The sequence below is a fragment of the Podarcis gaigeae genome (genome assembly GCF_964106915.1).
Source record: "Podarcis gaigeae genome assembly, chromosome: 12".
NCBI lineage: Eukaryota > Metazoa > Chordata > Lepidosauria > Squamata > Lacertidae > Podarcis > Podarcis gaigeae.
The window spans coordinates 46,583,823-46,606,902 of NC_139688.1; the positions used below are offsets into that span (position 1 = coordinate 46,583,823).

The 23,080-nt window shown below is 43.5% G+C and overlaps 2 protein-coding genes across 12 annotated transcripts in view; one reads left to right on the forward strand and one right to left on the reverse strand.

Annotated features, from left to right (window-relative positions):
• The window catches only part of ATP2C1 (ATPase secretory pathway Ca2+ transporting 1), a 69,983-nt gene extending 59,576 nt beyond the window's left edge, over positions 1 to 10,407 (forward strand). For 8 of the 10 annotated variants that reach the window (XM_083705599.1, XM_083705598.1, XM_083705597.1 and 5 more), the window contains 9 exons: positions 1,536 to 1,633; positions 3,383 to 3,433; positions 3,961 to 4,127; positions 4,553 to 4,621; positions 5,485 to 5,601; positions 6,350 to 6,497; positions 7,532 to 7,627; positions 7,859 to 8,000; positions 9,635 to 10,407. In XM_083705599.1, the coding sequence (XP_083561725.1) occupies positions 1,536 to 1,633; positions 3,383 to 3,433; positions 3,961 to 4,127; positions 4,553 to 4,621; positions 5,485 to 5,601; positions 6,350 to 6,497; positions 7,532 to 7,627; positions 7,859 to 8,000; positions 9,635 to 9,768 (1,022 nt within the window). In that variant the 3' untranslated portion in view covers positions 9,769 to 10,407. Of the gene's footprint in view, positions 1 to 1,535; positions 1,634 to 3,382; positions 3,434 to 3,960; positions 4,128 to 4,552; positions 4,622 to 5,484; positions 5,602 to 6,349; positions 6,711 to 7,085; positions 7,628 to 7,858; positions 8,001 to 9,634 lie in introns of all 10 variants that reach the window. The other 2 variants (XR_014556813.1, XR_014556814.1) reach the window with 2 other exon arrangements.
• Positions 10,408 to 11,152: 745 nt separating this feature from the next.
• ASTE1 (asteroid homolog 1) lies at positions 11,153 to 23,079 on the reverse strand. 2 transcript variants are annotated; one of them, XM_083705825.1, is made up of 5 exons: positions 22,955 to 23,079; positions 17,849 to 19,179; positions 15,308 to 15,518; positions 14,185 to 14,380; positions 11,153 to 12,770 (listed from the first exon to the last, which is right to left on the reverse strand). In XM_083705825.1, exons 2-5 carry the CDS (start codon positions 19,157 to 19,159, stop codon positions 12,473 to 12,475), a joined length of 2,016 nt encoding a protein of 671 aa, XP_083561951.1. In that variant the 5' UTR covers positions 19,160 to 19,179; positions 22,955 to 23,079; the 3' UTR covers positions 11,153 to 12,472. The 2 variants fall into 2 exon arrangements, with proteins under 2 accessions (XP_083561951.1, XP_083561952.1); XM_083705826.1 differs by having other exon boundaries at positions 17,849 to 19,182; positions 22,955 to 23,056.
• Position 23,080: the final 1 nt, after the last annotated feature.

The following is a 23,080-nucleotide window of genomic DNA, read 5'->3' on the forward strand; positions in this document are numbered from 1 at the left end:
CTCACTAGCCCGAGATAAGTTATTCAGGCTTGCTTTAACAAACAGCACACACAGAGAGAGTGCATGGCAAGCTACGTTTGTAACTGAGAGCAGTTTCAAAAACTATCTGATATACCTTAGGAATCAGCGATACAAACTTTAGCCAAAAATTCTGTTGTGCTAGTGCAAACCTTTTTCATGCTGCTAGCCAGATTTTGGGATCCTGATCAATATGGTATTCTTGAAAAGTTTTTACTCACAAGTTTAAAAAACAACCAAGTAGTGGGTTGGGTTTTTTTTATTGCTTCCACACCCTTCTGGATTGTAGCTATTGAAATGATTATTTGAACTATTTTTATATTTGCCAGTTGCACATGTGATCAGTTTATGTTACTATTATGATATGTCATTTGTGAATATTTTTCTAAAAGAAAGCTTCACTTTCTGCTCACAGAGGAAGGCACCCTGTAATGGGAGGCAGGGCTCAAATAGGTTTCAGAGCTGTCTGTTTTGTGTCCTAGAGGCTATTTAGGAAAGATGAGACAGTTCGTTGATGTGATCACTCCCACGCGTCCTCTTTGGTGTTGTGGATTCCAACAGGTGCCCTGGTATTCTGGAGAATCATAGGCTATAGTCTTCTCCAGTTTCATGTGACACACCTTCTCTGAGGCGGACCAAATGCGTTAGCACACATAATTGGACAAACCATTTGGCAGCATGGGCAGTGATGAAATTGCACTTTGTATCCTGCACTGCAGGGACGCGGGTGGCGCTGTGGGTTAAACCACAGAGCCTAGGACTTGCCGATCAGAAGGTCGGTGGTTCCAATCCCCGTGATGGGATGAGCTCCTGTTGCTCGGTCCCTGCTCCTGCCAACCTAGCAGTTCGAAAGCACATCAAAGTGCAAGTAGAAAAATAGGTACCGCTCCGGCGGGAAGGTAAACGGCGTTTCCGTGCACTGCTCTGGTTCGCCAGAAGCGGCTTAGTCATGCTGGCCACATGACCCGGAAGCTGTACGCTGGCTCCCTCGGCCAATAAAGCAAGATGAGCGCCGCAACCCCAGAGTCGGCCATGACTGGACCTATTGGTCAGGGGTCCCTTTACCTTTACCTTTATCCAGCACTACATCCTCTCTAGCACCTAGCTAGCAACCTTCGCAAACTTGCTGTGACCAGCTAGCTGCACATTTTTAGGAGAAAGTCACTCTTCTTTGGAGAGACCTTGATTCCGCAATTGTTGTAGTTACTTTGTTGCGTTTCCAGAGCATATGGTCATGCATATGTAGTATAACTAACTGTATTTGCTTCAGGGCTGCAGAAAAGCATTTAGGAATGTAAAACTCCCTGAACATTTTCTGTCACGTACCACTTGTCTCTGTGTGGGTGTGTGACACATGCAATAGTTCAGTCTGCATTGTTGTAGCTTTGCTATCAGGAATAAATAATAAAATAATCAGTGAGAACATAGAATTTTAAATTGTATATATTAATTTGGTCCTTCTCCACTAGATTCTTTAACTGTAACATCTGGTAACTTTGTTTTGTTTTGTTTCCTAGCTAATCGCTTAGGATTGTATTCCAAAAACTCTCAGTCAGTCTCAGGTGAAGAAATAGACACACTGGATATACAACAACTTTCACAAATAGCACCCAAGGTTAGTTTTAAATGGACCCAAAGTGGTCTGGGTAGATGGAACTCTTGAGTTAGTGTGCTAGTGTGTTTTAGTTACTGAATTACTCTAAGAAGCATGTAAGGGTACTTTGAGCAGGCATTAGTAATGTCTTATATATCAAAGTTGTGTATTTTTGTGAACAGATTATCTAATTTGGAATATCACAATCTTCCTCTGGTGGCCATAGGGGAAAATCTGAGGTTTTTCCTGATATCCTTTGAAATCTTTGTCAGAAAGTGTAAGAGTGTGCCTTTCTTTTTGGCTAAGGCACAGGCAGATTAAGCAGCTTGAACAAATTGGTGTGTTCTAATTTAAGTTTGAGTCTTAGTACTGCAACGCGAGTTCTTGTTCAAGTAGCAGGAAAACTGACACTTGGCAAGTGTGCGGCAGTGTGAACAGCATCCTGTGCTGGCCTTACAATTTTGGGTCTTTTGGTAAGGACCCACCACCCAGAAGAGGTGAGGTGTGCAAACAAAGCATGTTTTTGCCTCACCTTAAGGCAAAGAAGGCCACATGCAGCTGAGGCTGCCTCCTCGTGGCCACCACCGCTGTCCTCCCTACAGGGAGCCAAAAGGGGTTGCATCCAGTTGTCCTTGCTGTTGCCGCTGCTAGAAGACTTGTTTGCCCTCCATAAACTGGTGAGGGGCGCAGGAGGCCTTGCTGCCATCTCCACCATTCAGCCACTGCCCAGTGCCCAAGTACTTCCCTCCTGGCTAGGTGAATGGGTGACAAAGACAGAGCGAATATAAAGCTGATGGGCAAGGAAGGGAGAAGAGAAGAAGAAGTAGTAGTAGAATAAGAGACAGTGAGAGAGGGGAAAAACCTCTAGGGCAGCCTTTCTCAACCTGTGGGTCCCCAGATGTTGTTGAACTACAACTCCCATCACCCCTAGCTAGCAAGGCCAGAGCTCAGGGATGATGGGAGTTGTAGTCCAACAACATCTGGGGACCCACAGGTTGAGAACCGCTGCAGTCTAGGCTGAGCTCTTATGGAGCTGCAACCTGACCTGTTCTCAGCACTAGCAAGGAAAAGTCTGGGGAATGGGATGGAGCCTCCCATAGCAGAGAAGGAGCCTAAAGACTCTGTGATCCTGTCTGACTCAGCCAGAGGGAGGAGCTATCCTGAGAGGAAAGAACTGCTCTTGGTGGGGCACTGAGAACAGAAGTTCACAGCAAGCAAACGTCTGTGGGTTTTTTCATGGAATCTGAGTGTGGTGACAAATGGCCAGTCTTGCCACTGGAGCTCCAGCCCAGACAGCTCCAATGGCTAGCAGGGAAGGAAATGGGGAATTGACAAGCAGTGGTGGAGCTTCATGCTCCGGCACTGGCGGGTGGAGAGCAGGCGGGTGCAGGGCTGGCGCGCCACCTGCAGGGGCGTGACGTGCGTCCTGGGGGTGTGACACGCCACCTGCGGGGGTGCGGCACCCAGCACGGGTGGGGGTGCAGCCACGATGGCACCCCACCGGGATTGCACTGCCGGGGGCGGTGCGCTCCCCCCGTACTCCTCTTCCTCCGCCAGTGTTGACAAGCTAAATCCTGATGGTGGGGTTAGGAGGGAAAGAGGAAAAGTATTGGGAGTAGAAAAATCCCCCTTCCCTGTGTCCATTTTCTGTTTAGCTGCCTTGTTTCTGTCATGACTATGCAGTGTTGAGTGGAGGAGAATAGGCTGGCTTATAGTTAAGAAGCACAATCTTGCACTTGTAAAGACTTAATTTTCCCTTCTATTTCTTAGGTAGCAGTGTTCTACAGAGCCAGTCCCAGGCATAAGCTGAAGATTGTCAAGGTATGTGTGTGTTTCTAAAACTGACAGACATGTAGTTTAAATGGTACAGAGATACTGAACTGTAGTGATCTAGTATCCAGATGGGATCATTTGGGGCTCATCAAGAGGAATCTCACACAAATATATTTAGTGGGAAAGACGCAAGGGGGGCAAGCTAAAATTCGGAACGATTCTTTGCAGTTGACTCCTACAGGACCTTGGTTTAAGTCAGTATGAAGTACTTACACTGTTGATTTGCTGTTTTTAAAGGTAAATAGAGAAGTAGAACTAGGAAGAAGGTTGTTTTGACTGCACAAGAAGAAAATGGCATAGAACCAGTGATTGCTTGTGTTTGAGTGATTTTAAGGATGTCTGCAATTGGTTTGGTCAAGCCTTTATAGACTTAACTCATGAGAGGGAGCTCACCTACCAGTCTTCACTTTCAACTGAGCATTGCACACGAAAAGTTTTAAGACTGCGTTCATTGTAAAATCTCATATAGTGATAAAATCTTGTGATGATAGATTGGATTAATTTTGTTTTCTCAGTCACTACAAAATAATGGTGCAGTAGTTGCTATGACAGGAGATGGTGTGAATGATGCTGTAGCACTGAAAGCTGCTGATATTGGCGTAGCAATGGGGCAGACGGGCACAGATGTCTGTAAAGAAGCAGCTGATATGATCTTGGTGGATGATGATTTTCAGACAATAATGTAAGTTTGTTTTACGTTCCCTTTCTGCGTACTATGTAGCAATTGCATTATCTGGATGGGTGTCATTTTGTCTAGCATATATAAGTGCCATCTCGTTGACCTTTTTTTTTTAAAAAAAAAAAGCCACTTAGGTGAAATTTAAAAGACAAGTGGTTTTATTCTAGTGGATTTTCTATAAAATTTTAAATGGGAAATTTTTTTCAGGCAAATGAGGATAAATGATCAGCATGTTTATTTTACTTGTGTTTAGTGAACAAAGCTAAAAACTTTGAAACTGCCTGATACTGTTTTGCAGTGGGAAGCCATGTATTGTTACTGTTAGATTGCAAGAAATAAGAGTTGCGTTTTCAGGATGCTATCCAAATAATGTGCCTTTGCAGAATGTGTTTTTTCCTCCTACGCACTTTTTTCTTTTTATATTTCAGGTCTGCAATTGAAGAGGGTAAAGGAATTTATAATAACATTAAAAATTTTGTTAGATTTCAACTCAGCACGTAAGTTTTGCAGCACAATATCAGAAGCTTCCTGTTATGAATTCTGCTTGATTGAGATTAATTGCACAGAAGTTTGCATGACCAAAACTGACATAAATTCAGCTCGGTGATTTGTAAATGGCACACTATTTGCTATATTGCCATAATGGATTGCTGACCATAATTCTAACAGCACTAATAAATTCAGCATCCGTTCTGGCACAGTTAGTTCGAAATTGGGGTATAATTGCTTGAAAATAGGACTCTAAGCAAGTAACTGCATAGTAAAGGCTTAACCTTAGCAACAGTTCCCTTTACTTGAAATTATCAGAGCCATGTGGTTGTCCTTTGTTGCTAAATGAGAACAGATCTAAAAATAGTTCCTGCAACTTGTAAGTCCAAGAGTTCATGATGGTTTGGCCTCCCTGATAAGGTACACATTTTCCAACCACTGCAACAGATGGTCTGTACAAGAAGGGGTTTTGATTTATCAGTCGTTCAGCATTTTAAAATGTAAGGCACTCCTAAATTATTTTTTTATTTCTATAACAAAAGTACACTTTGTGTCTGGCACACAGTATACAGCCTCTAGTGAGGAGGCTTAATGAAATGAGACAATTTTCCTTTTGGCTTGTATTGCTGTCTTGGGCTAAATATTTTCTAACGTCTGCTTGATTTTTAGCATCCCAAAAAACGTGCATGATCTATTTAAAACAATTGGATTGTTACTGTGTATGAAGTTTTACTTGCTACTCATATGTATTGTGGGTCTTACTGATGCTTGAAATGTTTAATAACAAATTTCCAAATAATTTAAAAAACCACTCCCTCCCCCCCAAAACATTGCGATGCTGACAGCTGTGTAAAATAACTTTTTTCAACAGGAGTATAGCTGCATTGACATTAATCTCATTGGCCACATTAATGAACTTTCCTAATCCTCTCAATGCCATGCAGATCTTGTGGATCAACATTATCATGGATGGGCCTCCAGCTCAAAGGTAACACTTTTCCTTTGAGAGTTTTTGAGAAGTTGCTGAATGGTGTAGCTCTCTAGGATTGTGAATGGTATAACTCCTAGAAATGTTAGTAGAATCCCGCACAGAGCTTTTCCTCTGTGTGGATTTGTGTATCAAATTATATTGTAAAAAAAAAGCATATTAAATTGGAATAATTTGTTTAAGTAATTATTTTCCGTGCAAAAACTCTGGGCAATTTCCCCAAATGGGGGTTTCTGTCTGATGGAGTGTTTGTTGGTGCCTTATTAAGGATTTAAAATTAATATCTTACTTTTCGGTTTTGTTGTTACAGTGGTTCCCAGAGGTTGCTGCATTTGTGTTTGCTTTCAAAATCTTTTGATATTACAAGTAGTCAGCAGTAGACTCGTAGGGTAACTACTCAGGAAAATTTACATTTTTAAGCAATATTGGTATGGGAAAGATCATAATGTTAAGTTTTGCAGTTGTATAAGGCACTTAGCAGGTTTGATCCAGGCAGTTAGTTGAATTTAAGTTGCCTTGGAATACTGTGAACTAAGTGTGAATTACTTGGTCTGGATCCATCCAATCATGATCGATTAGTAACCATAGTTAATTATATCATAAGAATTAAGCAGTAATGCTTGGGTTGCCTTGACACATACAAACCTTTATTGAAAAGTATGTCTGAGTCACTGTCTACATTAATTTGATTTTATGATGCCTCAATCAATCTAAACTTTCAAAAAGTTATTTGTGTTCTTATTTCTAGCCTTGGAGTTGAGCCTGTGGATAAAGACGTTATTCGAAAGCCTCCAAGAAATGTCAAGGATAGCATTTTGACCAGAAATCTGATTGTTAAAATACTAGTTTCATCTATAATTATTGTATGTGGAACATTATTTGTCTTCTGGCGAGAGGTATGACAAAGATACTTTTTTTAAAAAAAATGTGTATTTATTTATCTGCTTGCAGTGCTTCATATATGCCAATAGTTGCAAATATAAAAGTACATAGACTGTGCCAAAGAACCATGCAAGTAAGTCCATGAACCCAGTGTTATTGAGGCGCATGGCCACCTGCTTTTCAAATGGAGAAGCATTTCAAAAGCAGTGTTAGAAAACACCATAAAGGTAAAGGTAAAGGTACCCCTGCCCGTACGGGCCAGTCTTGCCAGACTCTGGGGTTGTGCGCCCATCTCACTCAAGAGGCCAGGGGCCAGCGCTGTCCGGAGACACTTCTGGGTCACGTGGCCAGCGTGACAAAGCTGCATCTGGCGAGCCAGAGCCGCACACGGAAACGCCGTTTACCTTCCCGCTGGTAAGCGGTCCCTATTTATCTACTTGCACCCGGAGGTGCTTTCGAACTGCTAGGTTGGCAGGCGCTGGGACCGAGCAACGGGAGCGCACCCCGCCACAGGGATTCGAACCGCCGACCTTTCGATCGGCAAGTCCTAGGTGCTGAGGCTTTAACCCACAGCGCCACCTGCGTCCCAGAAAACACCATAGCATTAAAGAAAAACTGTAAAACGCCAATGTTTATATACTTCAACTGATCTTAAACTTAGGTTTGGCAATTACGGTAAATTGTGCAGAGGTTTTAAAGGTTGAATGCAATAGAGATTAAATGGTCTGGTTGTATTTTTTTAAAAAAAATATATGCAGATATGGTATGAGGAAGACAGGAAATAATTATAGTTCTAGGTAGCAGTCCTACACACAGCTGAGGAATAAATTAAAATTCTAGATGCCAGTATCAAATTCTTAGGCGCCTAGATCAGACAATAGCGATACTTCCACACTTGGCTAGCCGCTAGAGGACTGATGCTTCGTAGTATTATGTTGGGTAGAATTTAAAATGTTTTATTGTAAAGTTGCAGAGAACTGCATATATTAATTCTCTCTCTCTCTCTCTCTCTCTCTCTCTCTCTCTCTCTCTGTCTCTCTCTTTGCAGCTGCGAGACAATGGCATAACTCCTCGAGATACAACAATGACGTTTACGTGCTTTGTATTTTTTGATATGTTCAATGCTTTGAGTTCCAGATCTCAGGTATGTGACTGCCTGTGTTTAAAGATACGGTATTTTGAAAAAATGAAAACAACCTCTGCAAATTGTCAAAATTTCACAGATGCAAGTAGCTCAAAGCCATAATTTAATTCAAGCTACCAAAATGCTAATAGATGAGTATGTAATCACCCTATCATTTGAGTTAAGATGGATAATCTCAAATAACTAGAATGCACAAGAATAAAATCATAGATGTTATGTTTCTATTTGCAGACTAAATCTGTGTTTGAGATTGGACTCTGCAGCAACAAAATGTTCTGTTACGCAGTGCTTGGATCGATCATGGGGCAGCTACTAGTAATCTACTTCCCTCCTCTTCAGAAAGTTTTTCAAACTGAGAGTCTAAGCATACTAGGTGAGAGGTTTTTTCTTGTTCAGCGGACAACAACCAACAGATATAGTCAAGTACATTATTTCCTTGGTGATTTGTTTTGTAAGGCATTAACAAATAGGGCTTAGACTTAAAATATTAATATAGTTAAATAATAATAATAATAATAATAATAATAATAATAATAATAATAATTTATTATTTATACCCCGCCCATCTGGCTGGGCCTCCCCAGCCACTCTGGGCGGCTTCCATAGAAACCAAAAATACAGTAAAATATCACACGTTAAAAACTTCCCTGAACAGGGCTGCCTTAAGATGTCTTCTGTATGTCAGGTAGTTTGTTTATCGCTTTGACATCTGCTGGAAGGGTGTTGAGTTGGGGGGACACTTTGGAGTGAATACAAGGTGGCAGATATTCCGTTTTTAAGAGCGACTTCAGCACTGTCCCCCTCGACAGCTATCATTCACATAATGGCAACACTGAAACATTTCTCTTGCTTTCGAGCCTGTATGACCAAGATGAGGGTGAAAGCAGAAATGAGGGCTTATGACATGTAGCTTCAATTCAGTTTGAAGGGAGGAGCCCCCACCTTTCTGTCCAGCTCGGAGCTGGAGAAGAGGTGCGGTGCTCATCTTAACGTTGCACTAAGATTTAAAAGGGCTCAGTGCAATGACAGGAAAGATCCCTCACGGCTTCCAAACTAGAGAAGAAGGCTGCAACTGGCCAGTTTGGCCCCAACGCTCCCCTCCTGAGAGAAGGCTAGTACAAGCCTGGTCTTTCGGTGGTTACCATCCATCACCAAACAACCCTTTGCTCTTTCCCCCAGCTCTGAAAGGCACAACTGAAGATCAGAGACCATGGCTGTAAATTTATATACACAGTTAACTTGGGAGTAAGCCCCATAGAAGGGACGCGGGTGGCACTGTGGTCTAAACCACAGAGCCTAGGGCTTGCCGATCAGAAGGTCGGCGGTTCGAAGCCCCATGACGGGGTTAGCTTCCTTTGTTCAGTCCCAGCTCCTGCCCACCTAGCAGTTCGAAAGCACGTCAAGCGCAAGTAGATAAATAGGTACCGCTATGGCGGGAAGATAAATGGCGTTTCCGTGTGCTGTCTGGTTCACTAGAAGCAGCTTAGTCATGCTGGCCACATGACCCGGAAGCTGTCTGTGGACAAACGCCGGCTCCCTTGGTCTATAGAATGAGATGAGCACCGCAACCCCAGAGTCGTCCGCGACTGGACCTAATGGTCAGGGGTACCTTTACCTTTAAGCCCCTAGAATGTAGTGGGACCTGCTTCTGTTAGCATACATGGGATATAGTGAAAGGGCAGGAGTGTGGAATCTGATGTTTTGGCATAGCTAGCAAGGCCAGCAAGAATTTGTTCTGTTTATGACCATAAAATATCTGGCAAGTTAGTCCAAAGGACAAACAGCTTGCCTCCAAGTTTTTTCATAGCTAAACAATTGATTATAGCTTTGTATTTCTGGCTAGCTGAAAAACAGCTACTCAGTTAATTAATTTTAATTTAGTTTTGATTTGTTATAAATTTGAAAAGGAATAAAAATTGGCAAGAAAAGTAAAGCTGTTACTTAATACCTGTATTCTTCTGCTGTTTTTTAAAGGGGGAAAAACTCTTTTTTTCTTTTTTGGTTTAGACTTGCTGTTTCTTCTGGGACTCACCTCATCAGTGTGTATAGTAGCAGAGATTATAAAGAAGGTTGAAAGGAGCAGGGAGAAGCCCCAGAAACATGGTGGTTCTTCGTCTTTGCCGTCTTTTCTTGATGTATGATGCACATTGCATTCTTTCCGTTTGCAAAACTAGAAACTGCTGTCGTATGTAGGAGGAAGTTATCCCGAGAAGATACAAGGGCTTTTGACAAGTCCCTCCTTTTCCCTGGTGGATGAACACTGGCAATTTTTAAAGACTGGTGAATTCTAAATCTTCCAGCCAGGGGAGTAATAAACAATTATGCAACTTTGGTAATATTTTTTCCTCAAAGACAAAACTTTACTTTTCAGATTGTATGGAACTTTGTAAGTGTGTGAGAGGCTACTTTAAAAATAAAAAAGTCAAAAGTCTTGCCCACCTTTTGCTCTTAAGAGATATACATGTATAGAAATGTGTATTAGATATAAAGATTTTAGTTTTATTTAAAGAAACCCTTTACTTTTATGACGGTGGTGGGACTTAACTATGAAATATTCAAGGCATTCCATCTGGTCTAGAGTGAGATACAAGAGTGCCATATTTTCAGATTCTGTATTTATTTACATTATCCTGCAATGTGTACCTTGTGCTTTTATTTTTTAGGTATCCTATGTTCTTTGCACAGGATGTGACCACTGTCGGATCACTGTCTTTTCTTCCTTTTTGTGATTGAAAAGCCTATAATTGCAATTTTGAAGTAAATGTCTGCTTTTCTTAAAATACGTGTGAATGTGTAACTTGGTATTTTAAATGAAGCTGGGTCACAAACCGAAAAATGATTTCTGAATTTTTTCACTTCCACAGTGAGCTAGATCTTTTACTTGGCCAAATTTAACAACTTCCTGTTTTGCTGAACTAGGAACTCCTTGGACCAGTGAGGTTCCACAAATATTGGCTGTAAGTGCAAATATAGGCTTTGTATATCCTGTCCTGCTTTAGCATTCCTGATCCCAGATAAAAAAAAAATTCCTTCCAGTAGCACCTTAAAGACCAACTAAGTCAGTTCTTGGTATGAGCTTTCGTGTGCATGCACACTTCTTCAGATACACTGAAACAGAAGTTCCCAGACCCTTCTATATAGTGAGAAGGTGGGGAGGGGTCTGGGAACTTCTGTTTCAGTGTATCTGAAGAAGTGTGCATGCACACGAAAGCTCATACCAAGAACTGACTTAGTTGGTCTTTAAGGTGCTACTGGAAGGAATTTTTTTTGTTGTTGTTTTGACTATGGCAGACCAACACGGCTACCTATCTGTAACTGATCCCAGATGAACCACATCTTAACATCAGCTTCAAGTCCATGAGCCTTTGTTTTCTTTCTTCCCTTTAATAAGCAAGATGAGAACGTCTGTATTTCTGAGGTGCACTTAGTTGATCTACTGTGTTCCCCATTTTAATGCATTTCATCCCTTTTCATTTCCACATGGTTTCTTTATACATATTTTTTTTTGTAATGCATTCAGTGTGATTTGATGCAAATGGAGAAAAAAAACTTTATTTAAAAGGCTCAAATTCATCAATATTGGTATACAACAAATCTTCACTGTTTTGTATGAAGAGTGGATCTGAATCACTTGCGAACTATGGTAGGGTCTATGGTGTTTTGTGGTCAAACCAGGGCTTTCTTGGCTTCCCAATCCCACCACAGGCCCCCTGAAGAGCTTCTTCTGAAGGCCCTCCTGAGCCGATTCAATAACAGCATGATAGGTTGGAAAGGGGGGGGGGGGGAATCACCAAACCTCATCACATGTGTTTGCATAGGTGTGATTTTCGCTCAGCGACAACTTTGGATTCCAACCTGCTGCAAGTATTATGTGCTACTATTCCCTTCCACCACCACCCCACTGATGACATTTCTGCAAGAAGATTTTGGCAGGTCACTTCCAAGGCCTTACTGACATGCTGTGTGCTTTTTGTTAATAATGAACTTTAGTGCACACAGCCTGTTGAATATATGTGTCCTTCAGTTCATACTTTCTGAGTGGTAGGATTAAAACATGGTTTCGTTTGTTTGAATGACTGCCTGTGCAAATTTAGACATCACATTCTATTCAAAGTGAACTCACAAGGATGTTGGGGCAATCCACTATGTTTCATGAGACATAATTAGTGTTTTCCTAATATTCGAGGGAACAAACAAGAAGAGTGAGTTCTTATCCATAGCTTCTCTCTGTTTGTTTTTTAAAAATCTATTGGGAAGGGGGAATGAATCTCTTTTAAGAAATATCCCCTTGGAAATGCAGCCATATCTGCTGAAACTTGTCTAGCATAATTCTGATTTTGTCCTCGGACATTTGCCAGGTGTTAGGAAACTTTTATCAGGTATATTGTGAAATATTTGTAACACACCAGTAGAAGTGCCAAGAAAAGACCAGTCTGAAAAAACAAAATCTTTCTTGCAGATATTGTATATAAAAAAATAATGGGGGGAGAGGGGCAACAGGGAGTCAAAACATGAGTCTTGGAACTGCATGTAAAAACTATTGAGTGAGCAATGTGTATTTGTCAGCTTTCAGGGATTTGTCATTGGCCATAGAGGGGGAAGGGTATAGTGAGGATTTCCATGTGCACAAGAGACATTGTAAATCCCCTAGTCGCTCAGACTACTCACTGCAATAGTACTACTCAAAGGTAAGAAGACATTTCCTCCTGTAACTAAGACCAACCAAATCAAGCATAATAGCACCATATGATTCCTGTCATTGTTTCTTGAAGACTCATTTTGAGACAGGACTTCTGATGTCTTCAATGCAAAGGACACACAGCCACTTTCTAGTAGACTGGGCTTTCAGTTCTCCACCATTAATGCTTCAAATCTGTTGTTAATACTGCATGAAGGCAAAGTTTCCAACATGGCGCTTTCTCTTTTATCCAGCCCTTGATCAGTGGTTTGATTGTTCTTTTTCCTGCGCAATTTGGGTTTCTTCTTTTTCTGGAAGAAGTCTGGCGGTGCTATACCTTTCACTATATGTATCATGTTGCTGTAAAGCTGGTACATTTTTGGAGATGCACTGAGCAGGTTCTCTGGTGAGGAGGACGATTTAAGCTCACGATACAGTCTGTGCACCAGGGTCCCATTGTAAAGCCTGTCAAAAGATGGGAGGGAAAGTAGTTAGCATCTAGCACAGCTTGGTGCTGTTGGTACAAGTTATTATTTTATGGTTTGAGAACTCAGATGTGAAGGGTGTCCTTTACGACATAAAAATGTATTTTAAGACTTTGTATTTGAAGCAGGTACTTAAAAGCACCCAGCCTCCTTCCTCTCATGGTTTGATAATATTTTTAGAGGTCTTAAGAATCGCCTCGTATCATGGGGATGAAAATGGAAAAAGCATAGAGGGAGTTTGGGGGCTGGTGGAGGAAAGTAGAGGAGAAAATTCACTTGCATCTGCCACAGGACAACTTTCTTAAAGTGAGATGGCTGTAGGGACAAGGAGGAAGTCTGGCTACGCAGAACAAATAGAGAATCTGGATGGAGGAGGCCAATCGTATAAAGAGCAGGCTTTTGGAGAGAGAAATCAGAAATTGCTGAACTAGGAATGATGGAGGAACGTCTATGATAAAGGATTTGATCTTGGCAAACCAAGAGCTGGTTTGATGAGGCGACTAGAACGGGCCTGGCTCCTTCCTGCCCAAAGTGGAAATACAGAGAGAGGGTGAGCTGGAGTGGCCATATTCAACATAGAATCGTGGAGTTGGAAGGGACCCTGAGGATCATCTAGTCCAACCCCCTGCAATGCAAAACATACAGTTGTCCCATATAGGAATCAAACCTGCAACCTTGGTGGTGTCAGCAGCACACCGTTCACCACCTTGCTCACCTTATGCCTTGTCCAGTAAACTACCTAGAGAGAGTGCTTAGACTTGGGACTCGGCTATACAGCTGCAAATAAAACGTTTTAAATGTGTTGCAAAGTGCAGTATACAAATGTGACACTAGATGGCGATGGTGTGCTATGGCAAATTCAATATATTTTTTGAAACGTTTTTTAAAAAGCATTTTCACAGCGTTTTTTATGTGTTTGTAGATTCCACCTTTGTGTGTGGGTCTTGGGAGAGGCTAGGAAAGCCTCCCCCAACCTGGTACCATCCAGATATTTTGAACTACAGTCCCCATCAGTCCCTGCCAACACAGCTGTCTAAAACAGGGCACCAAGTTAATGAAGCCTGGACGAGGAATTCTGTTAGTGTACCTCTTAGGCATTTGGGTAACAGATTCCTTAGCCAAGCTTACCAACATAGCCTTCAGTCTGGTGTTGGAGCCCCATCTCTCAGTCCTGGGGAATTTTAACATTCACTCTAAGGCTGTTTTGTTGGTGTATCTCAGGAGTGTGGGGTCATGGGGCTGTTTTATGCATTTCTGCTCCTATACGTCTGGGTGGCTAACCTCTGGCCTTCTAGTTTTCGCTGGACTAAAACCACCACCATTCTTGACTTGCAAAAAAGTAGTGGGAAAAGAGCAGCTGATTCAGTAGGACTTGCAGCCTTGGGAACTCTTACCGTGTAAGATCTGGCTCAAGGAGAGGACTACAAAGCAGTTGGTTGAGATACAATCCCATCTGAAGGCAGCACTGCCACTGGCAGAAAATGTGGGCAGCGTCTAATTCCATTGCTTCTTTCTGCGATGTGTCTTTTTTCCATTTCAAGAACTGTTCATACACAATTTTATCGATCTCAATTGGTGGGCACTTGGGATCTGGACACGAATTGGGGTGTGGGGGAGAGAATTCAGAATGTTTTGAGACATTTAAGCACAAATGCATGCATTGCTATTCAAAATATTTGAAACATAGCCATCTCTGCCAAATAGTAGTCCCGGCCTACTTGATAGCACCTAAGCCTATTACAGTGGTACCTCAGGTTAAGTACTTAATTCGTTCCGGAGGTCCGTACTTAACCTGAAACTGTTCTTAACCTGAAGCACCACTTTAGCTAATGGGGCCTCCTGCTGCTGCCACGCCACTAGAGCACAATTTCTGTTCTCATCCTGAAGCAAAGTTCTTAACCTGAAGCACTATTTCTGGGTTAGCAGAGTCTGTAACCTGAAGCGTCTGTAACCTGAAGCGTCTGTAACCCGAGGTACCTCTGTAACATGTTAAGAGAAAGTGGGGTTGAAGGGCTGGACCCAGACCAAAGAGACCAGCATTGAAATCCCCACTCTGCCAGAAAATCCACCGGGTGACCTTGGGACAGACACTGTCTTGCAGCCTAACGTACCTCACAGGGTTGTTGTGAGGAGGAAATGGAGGGGAAAGGAACCACGTTATACTGCCTGGAGGTGCTTAGACCAGATCAGCAAGGCTGAGATCTGGGGTGGGGTGTCTTGTTGTCTGGGCAGTCCAGCCCCAGGCGCCCTGGGGAGGTCAGTTTGGTGCTGCTAGAGCAACGGTCTGATTTCACCCCTGGAGGCGCACTCCATGGTCTCTTGAGACAGATGGATGCCAGCAACAACCACCTTATACTGAGTTAGACCACTGGTCCATTTAGTTCAGCATTGTCTCCAGGTACTCTCCTGCCTGCAAAACAGACCCTCTGGCCCTTCATGTAAAAGCCCCAGTGTGCAAATTAAGAAAACAGTCGTTGGCAATGCCAGGACGAAAAAGAGGACGAAAGCTGAACCTACCTGGACTATGTATCGCTTTATCAAGTTCCCCAACTACGACTCCAAGTAGTAAGGCTTTTGTGTGCTGTAACTTCGCTTTGGGTTCTGAATACTGCGTCCAGTAACAAGTCACGGCCAGAGGAAGCCGCAGGTGACAAGGAACTGGCTCCAGGATGCTGGCTGTCACTCCCAATGTCTCCAACAAAAGGATCAGGCGGTCTGCTAAGGGAACCTGTGCACAAAGAAATGGCCAAGCCTTCATGAAATTTCAACTGGATGTGAATCATTTTGCAGCTGGTGTGGGTCCAATTGGGATTACGGGGAGATCTCTGGATGCCAGGCTGGCCACGGACATCTCCATCTGGCTGGCCCTTTCAGCTTTCTTAAGCAACCAGGGCAGAGGTTTGCAACCTTTTTGAGCCCACGGCTCCCTTGACCAACTGCATTCTTTCTGCGGCACCGCTGTGGGGCTCAGAAGCCCAGTTGTGTCACCCCTTGCCTACAGAGCTAGCAGCCCCTCACCCCTTTTTGAACACCCTGCCTTGTGGAGTGTTCCCTCAGCCTCCTCTCCTCTCCCCTCTCCTTGGGGGTCCCCTGGTCTTGGAACTGCCCACCCCACCACCACCCCAAAGAGAGGTGCCTCCTCACACTGCCCCACAGGGGCCTGGGAAGCACCCCTTGGCCAGACCCAGAGGCACCATTCACTTGGGGAGCTTGTAGCCAGGGCTGCTGCAACAAACAGCTGTGCAAGCCTTTGAGAGGCAGAGATGCAAGAAGGCATCAGAGGAAGGGAGGGAAGGAAAGAGGGGCAGAGGCCAATGTTGCCCACGGCACCCCTATCATTCAAGGCACCCCAGGGTGCCACGGCAACTGGTTGAAAACCACTGAGTTAGTTAATTGAGTTGTTGAGTTAATTAATAGGTTAGACTGTTAAGACAAATTACCTAATAAAAATTGAGAAAGATGGAAAGAATTTGCTGAAACAAATAATCAAATTAGAATACAAAAAGGGAGGTGTGAGGAGGTCGATGAAACACGTAATTGGAAGATTAAGATATAGAACATTGGATCTGGTATTTTATCTTTTTTATTGATATTGCTGTATTGTTTTTTATGTTTTTTTTTCTTTTCTATGTATTGTAATGTATGTTTTGTTAAATTTTTGTTGTCTTTTTTTCTTTCTTTTTGTAATTTTTAAACCTCTAATAAATATCATTTATAAAAAAGAAAAAGAAAACCACTGAGTTAGGCTAAGGAGCTTATTTACTGAATTTAAATCCCATCTTTTATTCCAAGGAGTACATGGTTCACCCCTCAGTTAATCCCTGCAACGACCCTATCAGAGGGTGTGACTGGCCTGAAGTCACCCAGGGAACTTCACGACTGAGTGGGGTTTTGAACCCTCATCTCCCAGGTCCTAGTCCGACACTCTAACCCAGGGAGGGGGGAGGGGAGGGGGGAATGAATGAATTCCTATGATAACCCAGAGATGCACTTTAAATAAAAGGGCACATTCTACTCATGTAAAAACACGCTGATTACTGGACCGTCCGCAGGCCGGATTTAGAAGGCGATTGGGCCTTAGTTTGCCTACCCATGCTCTAACCACTACACCACACTGGTTTCCTAGAGTACATCTGCTGTGGGACAGCTCTATAAATTAAATAGGTAAATAAATACAGGGAAAGCCAAATGTCCCTTAGAGAAGGATCTGAATTACTTTCCTTGAAATTTGAATTTGTTTTATTCTGGATCGTTTTATTTGATGATTTAATGTGCCGTCAACCATGGTGAGATCTTTTCATTAAAATATGAAGTGATAAATAAATGAAATTAATAATAATAATATATATATATATTTTTAAATGATGCCTAGACATTCTATGATGGTGACTGCAACCGAGGTGTAAGATGCCATTTGGCGCTTCGCTTATCTGTCTGAGTTTCTAACACTGCTTAGGCTCCTGCTAACCATTAGGAGGATGCGGGTGGTGCTGTGGGTTAAACCACAGAGCCTAGGACTTGCCGATCAGAAGGTCGGCGGTTCGAATCCCCGCAATGGGGTGAGCTCCCGTTGCCTGGTCCCTGCTCCTGCCAACCTAGCAGTTTGAAAGCACATCAAAGTGCAAGTAGATAAATAGGTACCGCTCCGGCGGGAAGGTAAACGGCGTTTCCGTGCGCTGCTCTGGTTCGCCATAGTCATGCTGGCCACATGACCCGGAAGCTGTATGCCGGCTCCCTCAGCCAATAAAGCGAGATGAGCGCCGCAACCCGAGTCAGCCACGACTGGACCTAATGGTCAGGGGCCCCTTTACCTTTACCATTAGGAATCTTACGCAGCACTTTTGACATTTCAGCAAGCATTGCCCATGTATTTTCACGTGTGCCTAACTGTAAAGGCTGGGAAGCTTTCTTTTTAAATAATAAATTGAAAGCCGATAGCCTCAAGAAGTTGGATTCTGTGCCCAACATCACATTATTTCCTCCCCCCCCCCCACAGAACCGCAGTATTCAAACACTACTGATATGTTTGCTTTATGCCTGCCATTTTGAGCCATTTACCTCACTTAACGTATTCAGAGAGTACTGGTCGCTACAAAAATGTCCGGACAACGCTGCCACTTGGACGAACGATTTCTTGAGTGCTCTTTGTATTCTGTCAAATTCGTGGAAAACGCGAGTGGGTACTTTTCCCGAGGAGGTACTGACCGAACGCTGCGAAACACCCAGAAGTAATCCATAGATGATTTGTCGAATTGGTAGAGATATGGCATTAGCACTAGGCCTTTGCATATTCTCTACCTGAACATGAAGAATTGTTCGTTTTAATATCAGGGCATCACTGATGAATGGTGCTATAAGGCCTTTTGCTAACGCAGTAAGAATCCACGGAGGTAACTCCAATTTCTTGGCTTCCTCCGATTCATAAACTCCATTCTGGAAAAAATCTTTGAGATTGACACTGGACGGTTCGTATTCCTCCATAAAAGTACAGAGAAGCTGCCTTGTTTCCTCTTTTTCGTGCTTGTTAACGTACTTCAGTACATTTTCTATAGCCTCAGCAGGGTCAGCAAAGCGAGAAAGCCAGTTCAGCAACCCTTGAATGCGGACGTGCTTTCGACATTTCTGCCTGGAGCTTCCGACGGGAAGGCGTACCTTGCTAAAGAACATTTCTATAGCCGGCAGGTTAATATGATCGTTGCCATTCATCACCGCAAAGAGAGGCAGGAGGCTTTTGTTCATATTGCTGAAATGGCCACAAAACCTCTCTAACGAGAAGCGCCGTGCTGGGATGTAGCAGTCTTGTGAGTCTTTGCACGAGGCCAGGCTTCTCCACTGAAAGTAATTCAGAGGACAATAGCCGGCTTTCAGGTCAAAAATGCAAAAGTCGCTATCTAAAGTTAACACCGGGCAATTCAAGTGATTGGCTAATGACACAATGTCCCTGTCCGCTTCTGAGAAAGACTGGACGAAAGGCACTCGCAAGCTGGTCAAGATCTGCTTGAAGACTTCTCTAATGAGCAAAGGCAGTAGACTGCCGCCACCGCCGCCACCGGAGAGACAATACGCCGACAGGATCCTCTCCCGAGCTCTTTCCTTGATGGTTGCAAGCTTTTTGTCAGACGCATCGCACCCTCCATCTAGCACGACATACGGCCGGATGTTGCACAGAGTCAGCGTTTCAAAAAATTTGCAGGCGACATCTGCAAACGAATCGTAATCCCCTCCGTGCCGCATGTCCAGGTTGGAATCAAAGTAAAGGCGATGGTACAGGTTATTTCCGTCAATTACTATGCTGGTGTCCCTCAACTGCAGGTCAACAAAGAACTCTCTATGTTCCCCTACGTAGCTCATTAATCCGTGGATGCCCATGTTGCCGGGCTGAAACGCCCCTGCTGAAACAAAAGAAGAAATTAGCCCTGCAGATGCAGTGCCCAAACAGTGCGATTCGAGGGGAAACAAGTAAAAAAATCAAAACCTGCTGTTGGGATTGTATCTGGCACCCTTTTCACCTGGATGATTAATTGGCAACCTATGACCCATCTCAATCTGATTTGGAGCCGGTTTTTTGTTGGCCAACAAAAAACAAAAATAAAGGAAAGAGGTTTAAATTCAAATTGCTATAGTCACAGATACCAAATAAGTCTGGTTTTTCCTAGACATTTGATATTTTTTTTAATAATATTTATTACTTTTCCAACAATTTAAACACTACAAAAAAATAAACAATACAATACAATAACACTACATAACACTAACACATTAAACTAACAAAACAAAACAAAAACAGTTTAAAACACATCAAACAATTTCAATATCTTATCTTTCATTCACTTATTTCAACGACCTCCTCACACCTCCCTTTTGGTATTCCACTTCTGTTAATTGTTTCAGCAATTCCTTTCCATCTTCCTCTGTTTTCTATCCTATAATTATCTTAACATATTCTAACCTTATTTTTTCCTTTAATACTCTAATAATCTATTTATACTTAATTCCTTATAACATTTCTACTAAAGCCATATAACTTCATTCCATCAGGTTTTTCCTAGACATTTGATCAATTTATGGAAAATCCGCCCGGATGTTACTGCCGCCCGCTGAATCCCAGATATGTCTCCAAGTAGATTAATAGATTAATTTGATGAACGTTCAAATGTATCCATTTTACCTTTGAACCCATTTTTAACTAGGGTTGGGCGATATCGGGTGTTCAACATCGTGATACATCCACCAGCTAAACATCGTGCTATACTGATATATCACGATGTCTGAAATAAGGATGGAGCTATGTAGAGGCACTGGCTGGCTTCACGGTTTTCCCCGCATTGTGATTTTTGCATAGCGCATGCGTGCGCACACACATCATGATTCACAATATATTGCTAGGTCAAAAATTACGAAACAGATACCGTATGGACTTCAAACCGGTTTTGGAAGATGTATTGATCTATTGCCCAGCCCTATTCTTAACCCATATAGTCCGTATAGTTAAAGCTATTGTTTTCCCAGTAGTGATGTATGGAAATGAGAGCTGGACCATAAAGAAGGTTGATCGCCAAAGAATTGATGCTTTTGAATTATGGTGCTGGAGGAGACTCTTGAGAGTCCCATGGACTGCAAGAAGATCAAACCTCTCCATTCTTAAGGAAATCAGCCCTGAGTGCTCACTGGAAGGACAGATCGTGAAGCTGAGGCTCCAATACTTGGGCCAGCTCATGAGAAGAGAAGACTCTCTGGAAAAGACCCTGATGTTGGGAAAGATGGAGGGCACAAGGAGAAGGGGACGACAGAGGACAAGATGGTTGGACAGTGTTCTCGAAGCTACCAGCATGAGTTTGACCAAACTGCGGGAGGCAGTGGAAGACAGGAGTGCCTGGCGTGCTCTGGTCCATGGGGTCATGAAGAGTCGGACATGACTAAACAACAAAAAACAACATTCTTAACCCAAGGCTCTATCCTCCTCCCAGTGTTGGCCCAGAGGTTTTGCTGCTATCCACTTATACAGCAAGGCCTTCAAAGATACCACCACTTCCCCCCCCCAAAAAAAAATTTACTGAAGGGACAGTTGGCAGAGGTTTCTGGCAGGTGCAGGGCAACAAGAGAAGAGATCTGGATGATGCCACAAGCATGCACTGCAGTGCCCAGGGATGCAAGAAAGCACAGCAACTACATTACCTGGCATTCTAGGATGTATGCTTGTGGCACCATCAAGTTCTGAAGGTTCGAGCCCCTCCTAGTTGCTCCCCTGGCTCTGTTAAGTTTTGGGGGAACAGAGGAGAGGTGAGGACTCAAGAGAAAGGTGTATCAACACAAACCCATTCCATATTTCACCCCAATTCATTTCATATCCATCTCTCTCTAGTAGGTTCTGGGCCCCAAATGAACTTTGATTCCAGAGACAGACCCATAAAATTTTGTGCCCAACCCCATAGATCCTGGAATCTGCTCTATCGAGAATTGGCATGTCCTTTTCTTTTAAAAGCTGTCAGAGTCTAGGTACATGGGGAAATGATACTTAATGGGGAACGAAAGCACACAGAAATACAAGTACGATCAAGCTCATTGCCAAGCTGTGTAATCAACAGTAGGCAAAACAAGATTAGCGATTTTCTCACAAATTTCAAACAGTTTATGTGAAATTGAAGTGGTATATAGTCACCCTTGGAGGACAAGGAATGTCTGCAATAAAACAGCTAGCACAATTTGCAAAGCTAAGAAGGTTTGGTTTCAAATTGGATGGGGGACCGCGCGTTGAGATTCCAGCATTGAAGGATTGGACTAGATGACCCATGGGCATAGCTGTCAACTTTTCCCTTTTCTTGCGAGGAATCCTATTCAGCATAAGGGAATTTCCCTTGAAAAAAGGGAAACGTTAACAGCTATGCCCATGGGGTCCCTTCCAACTCTATGGCTGCTTGAACTATGCCATAAGAGTTTTAAGAACTTATTGCAAATGGTATCTCTTAAACCATGTATAGTGGTGCCTCGCAAGACGAAATTAATCCGTTCCGCGAGTCTCTTCGTCTTGCGGTTTTTTTGTCTTGCGAAGCACCCCTATTAGCGGCTTAGCAGATTAGCGCTATTAGCGGCTTAGAAAAGGGGGGGGGAGGGGAAAAACTCGCAAGACTCGCAAGACGTTTTCGACTTGCGAAGCAAGCCCATAGGGAAATTCGTCTTGCGAAGTGCCTCGAAAAACGGAAAACCCTTTCATCTAGCGAGTTTTTCGTCTTGCGAGGCATTCGTCTTGCGGGGCACCACTGTATGGACACAATAATGTATGTGAAAACGGAGGGCTTTCTAATCCCACGCCCTAGCCTAGACTTTCAATTTTTCTTTAACAAGTGCCCTACATACCACCCAAAGGCTAGGTGGGCCGATCACCTTATGGAAACATCACTGGTGAGATGATGAGAATGTTATGGGGAATGGCTATTCCTTTTGAATACCTGCCTCCTTGAGCATTGGTCAAGAGGCAGGAGTGGCAACCAAAGAGCTGTGTGCAGTTTTGAGGAAGTCTCAAGCCTTTAAGAATTCAAGTTCCTCCTTTCGGTCGGAGTCCATGTTGCAGGAGTTCCACTGCTCACAGGATTGATAGACTCATAAAGTCGGACGATACCCCAAGGATCATCTAGCCCAACCCCCGCAATGCCGACATCCTGCCCACAGCTGTCCCTGGGTGGGGTGGAACCCCCAGCCTTCCTGTGCATGGGTGTAGCCAGGATTTTTGTGGGGGGGGGGGACCTCAGTTTGCCATGTATTCTTATTGAATTTTATTGATTTGTGGGGCAGCTACCTCTTCCTTCTCCCCCCTTGGCTACGTCCATGATTCTCTGTGTTTAAATACATGGACAGGCAGAAACTGGCTTATCTGAAATTGCAGAGAGCTGCATCTGTTGAATTTCCGTCTGCTGGGCAGCTTTGAGAGCGGGTGGGTTGGGTGGGGGGAACCTAGTTCCAGCAGCAGTAGCAGCAGCGGCTTTTCTTCTTATCCACTTCCATAAAAGCAGAATTGGAAGGGATCCCGAGGGTTATTTCTCGCGCAACCCCTTGCAAAGCAGGAAGCGGTCTCCCATCCAATTTGAAACCACACCGGACCCTGCTTAGCTTTAGCAAACGTGCCAGCAGTTCCATCGTTCGCGACAGAGGCGGACAGCTCGACCTTACCTGCGTTGCGGGGGCGCTCCCAACAAAGTCTGTCCCCCCCCACCCCCAAGATATGAGGCCTGTGGAAGCGTCCGAGCCAGAGGGGAAAGAGGGCGGGGCAAAGCAGCCCCGTTTCCCCGCCCAGGG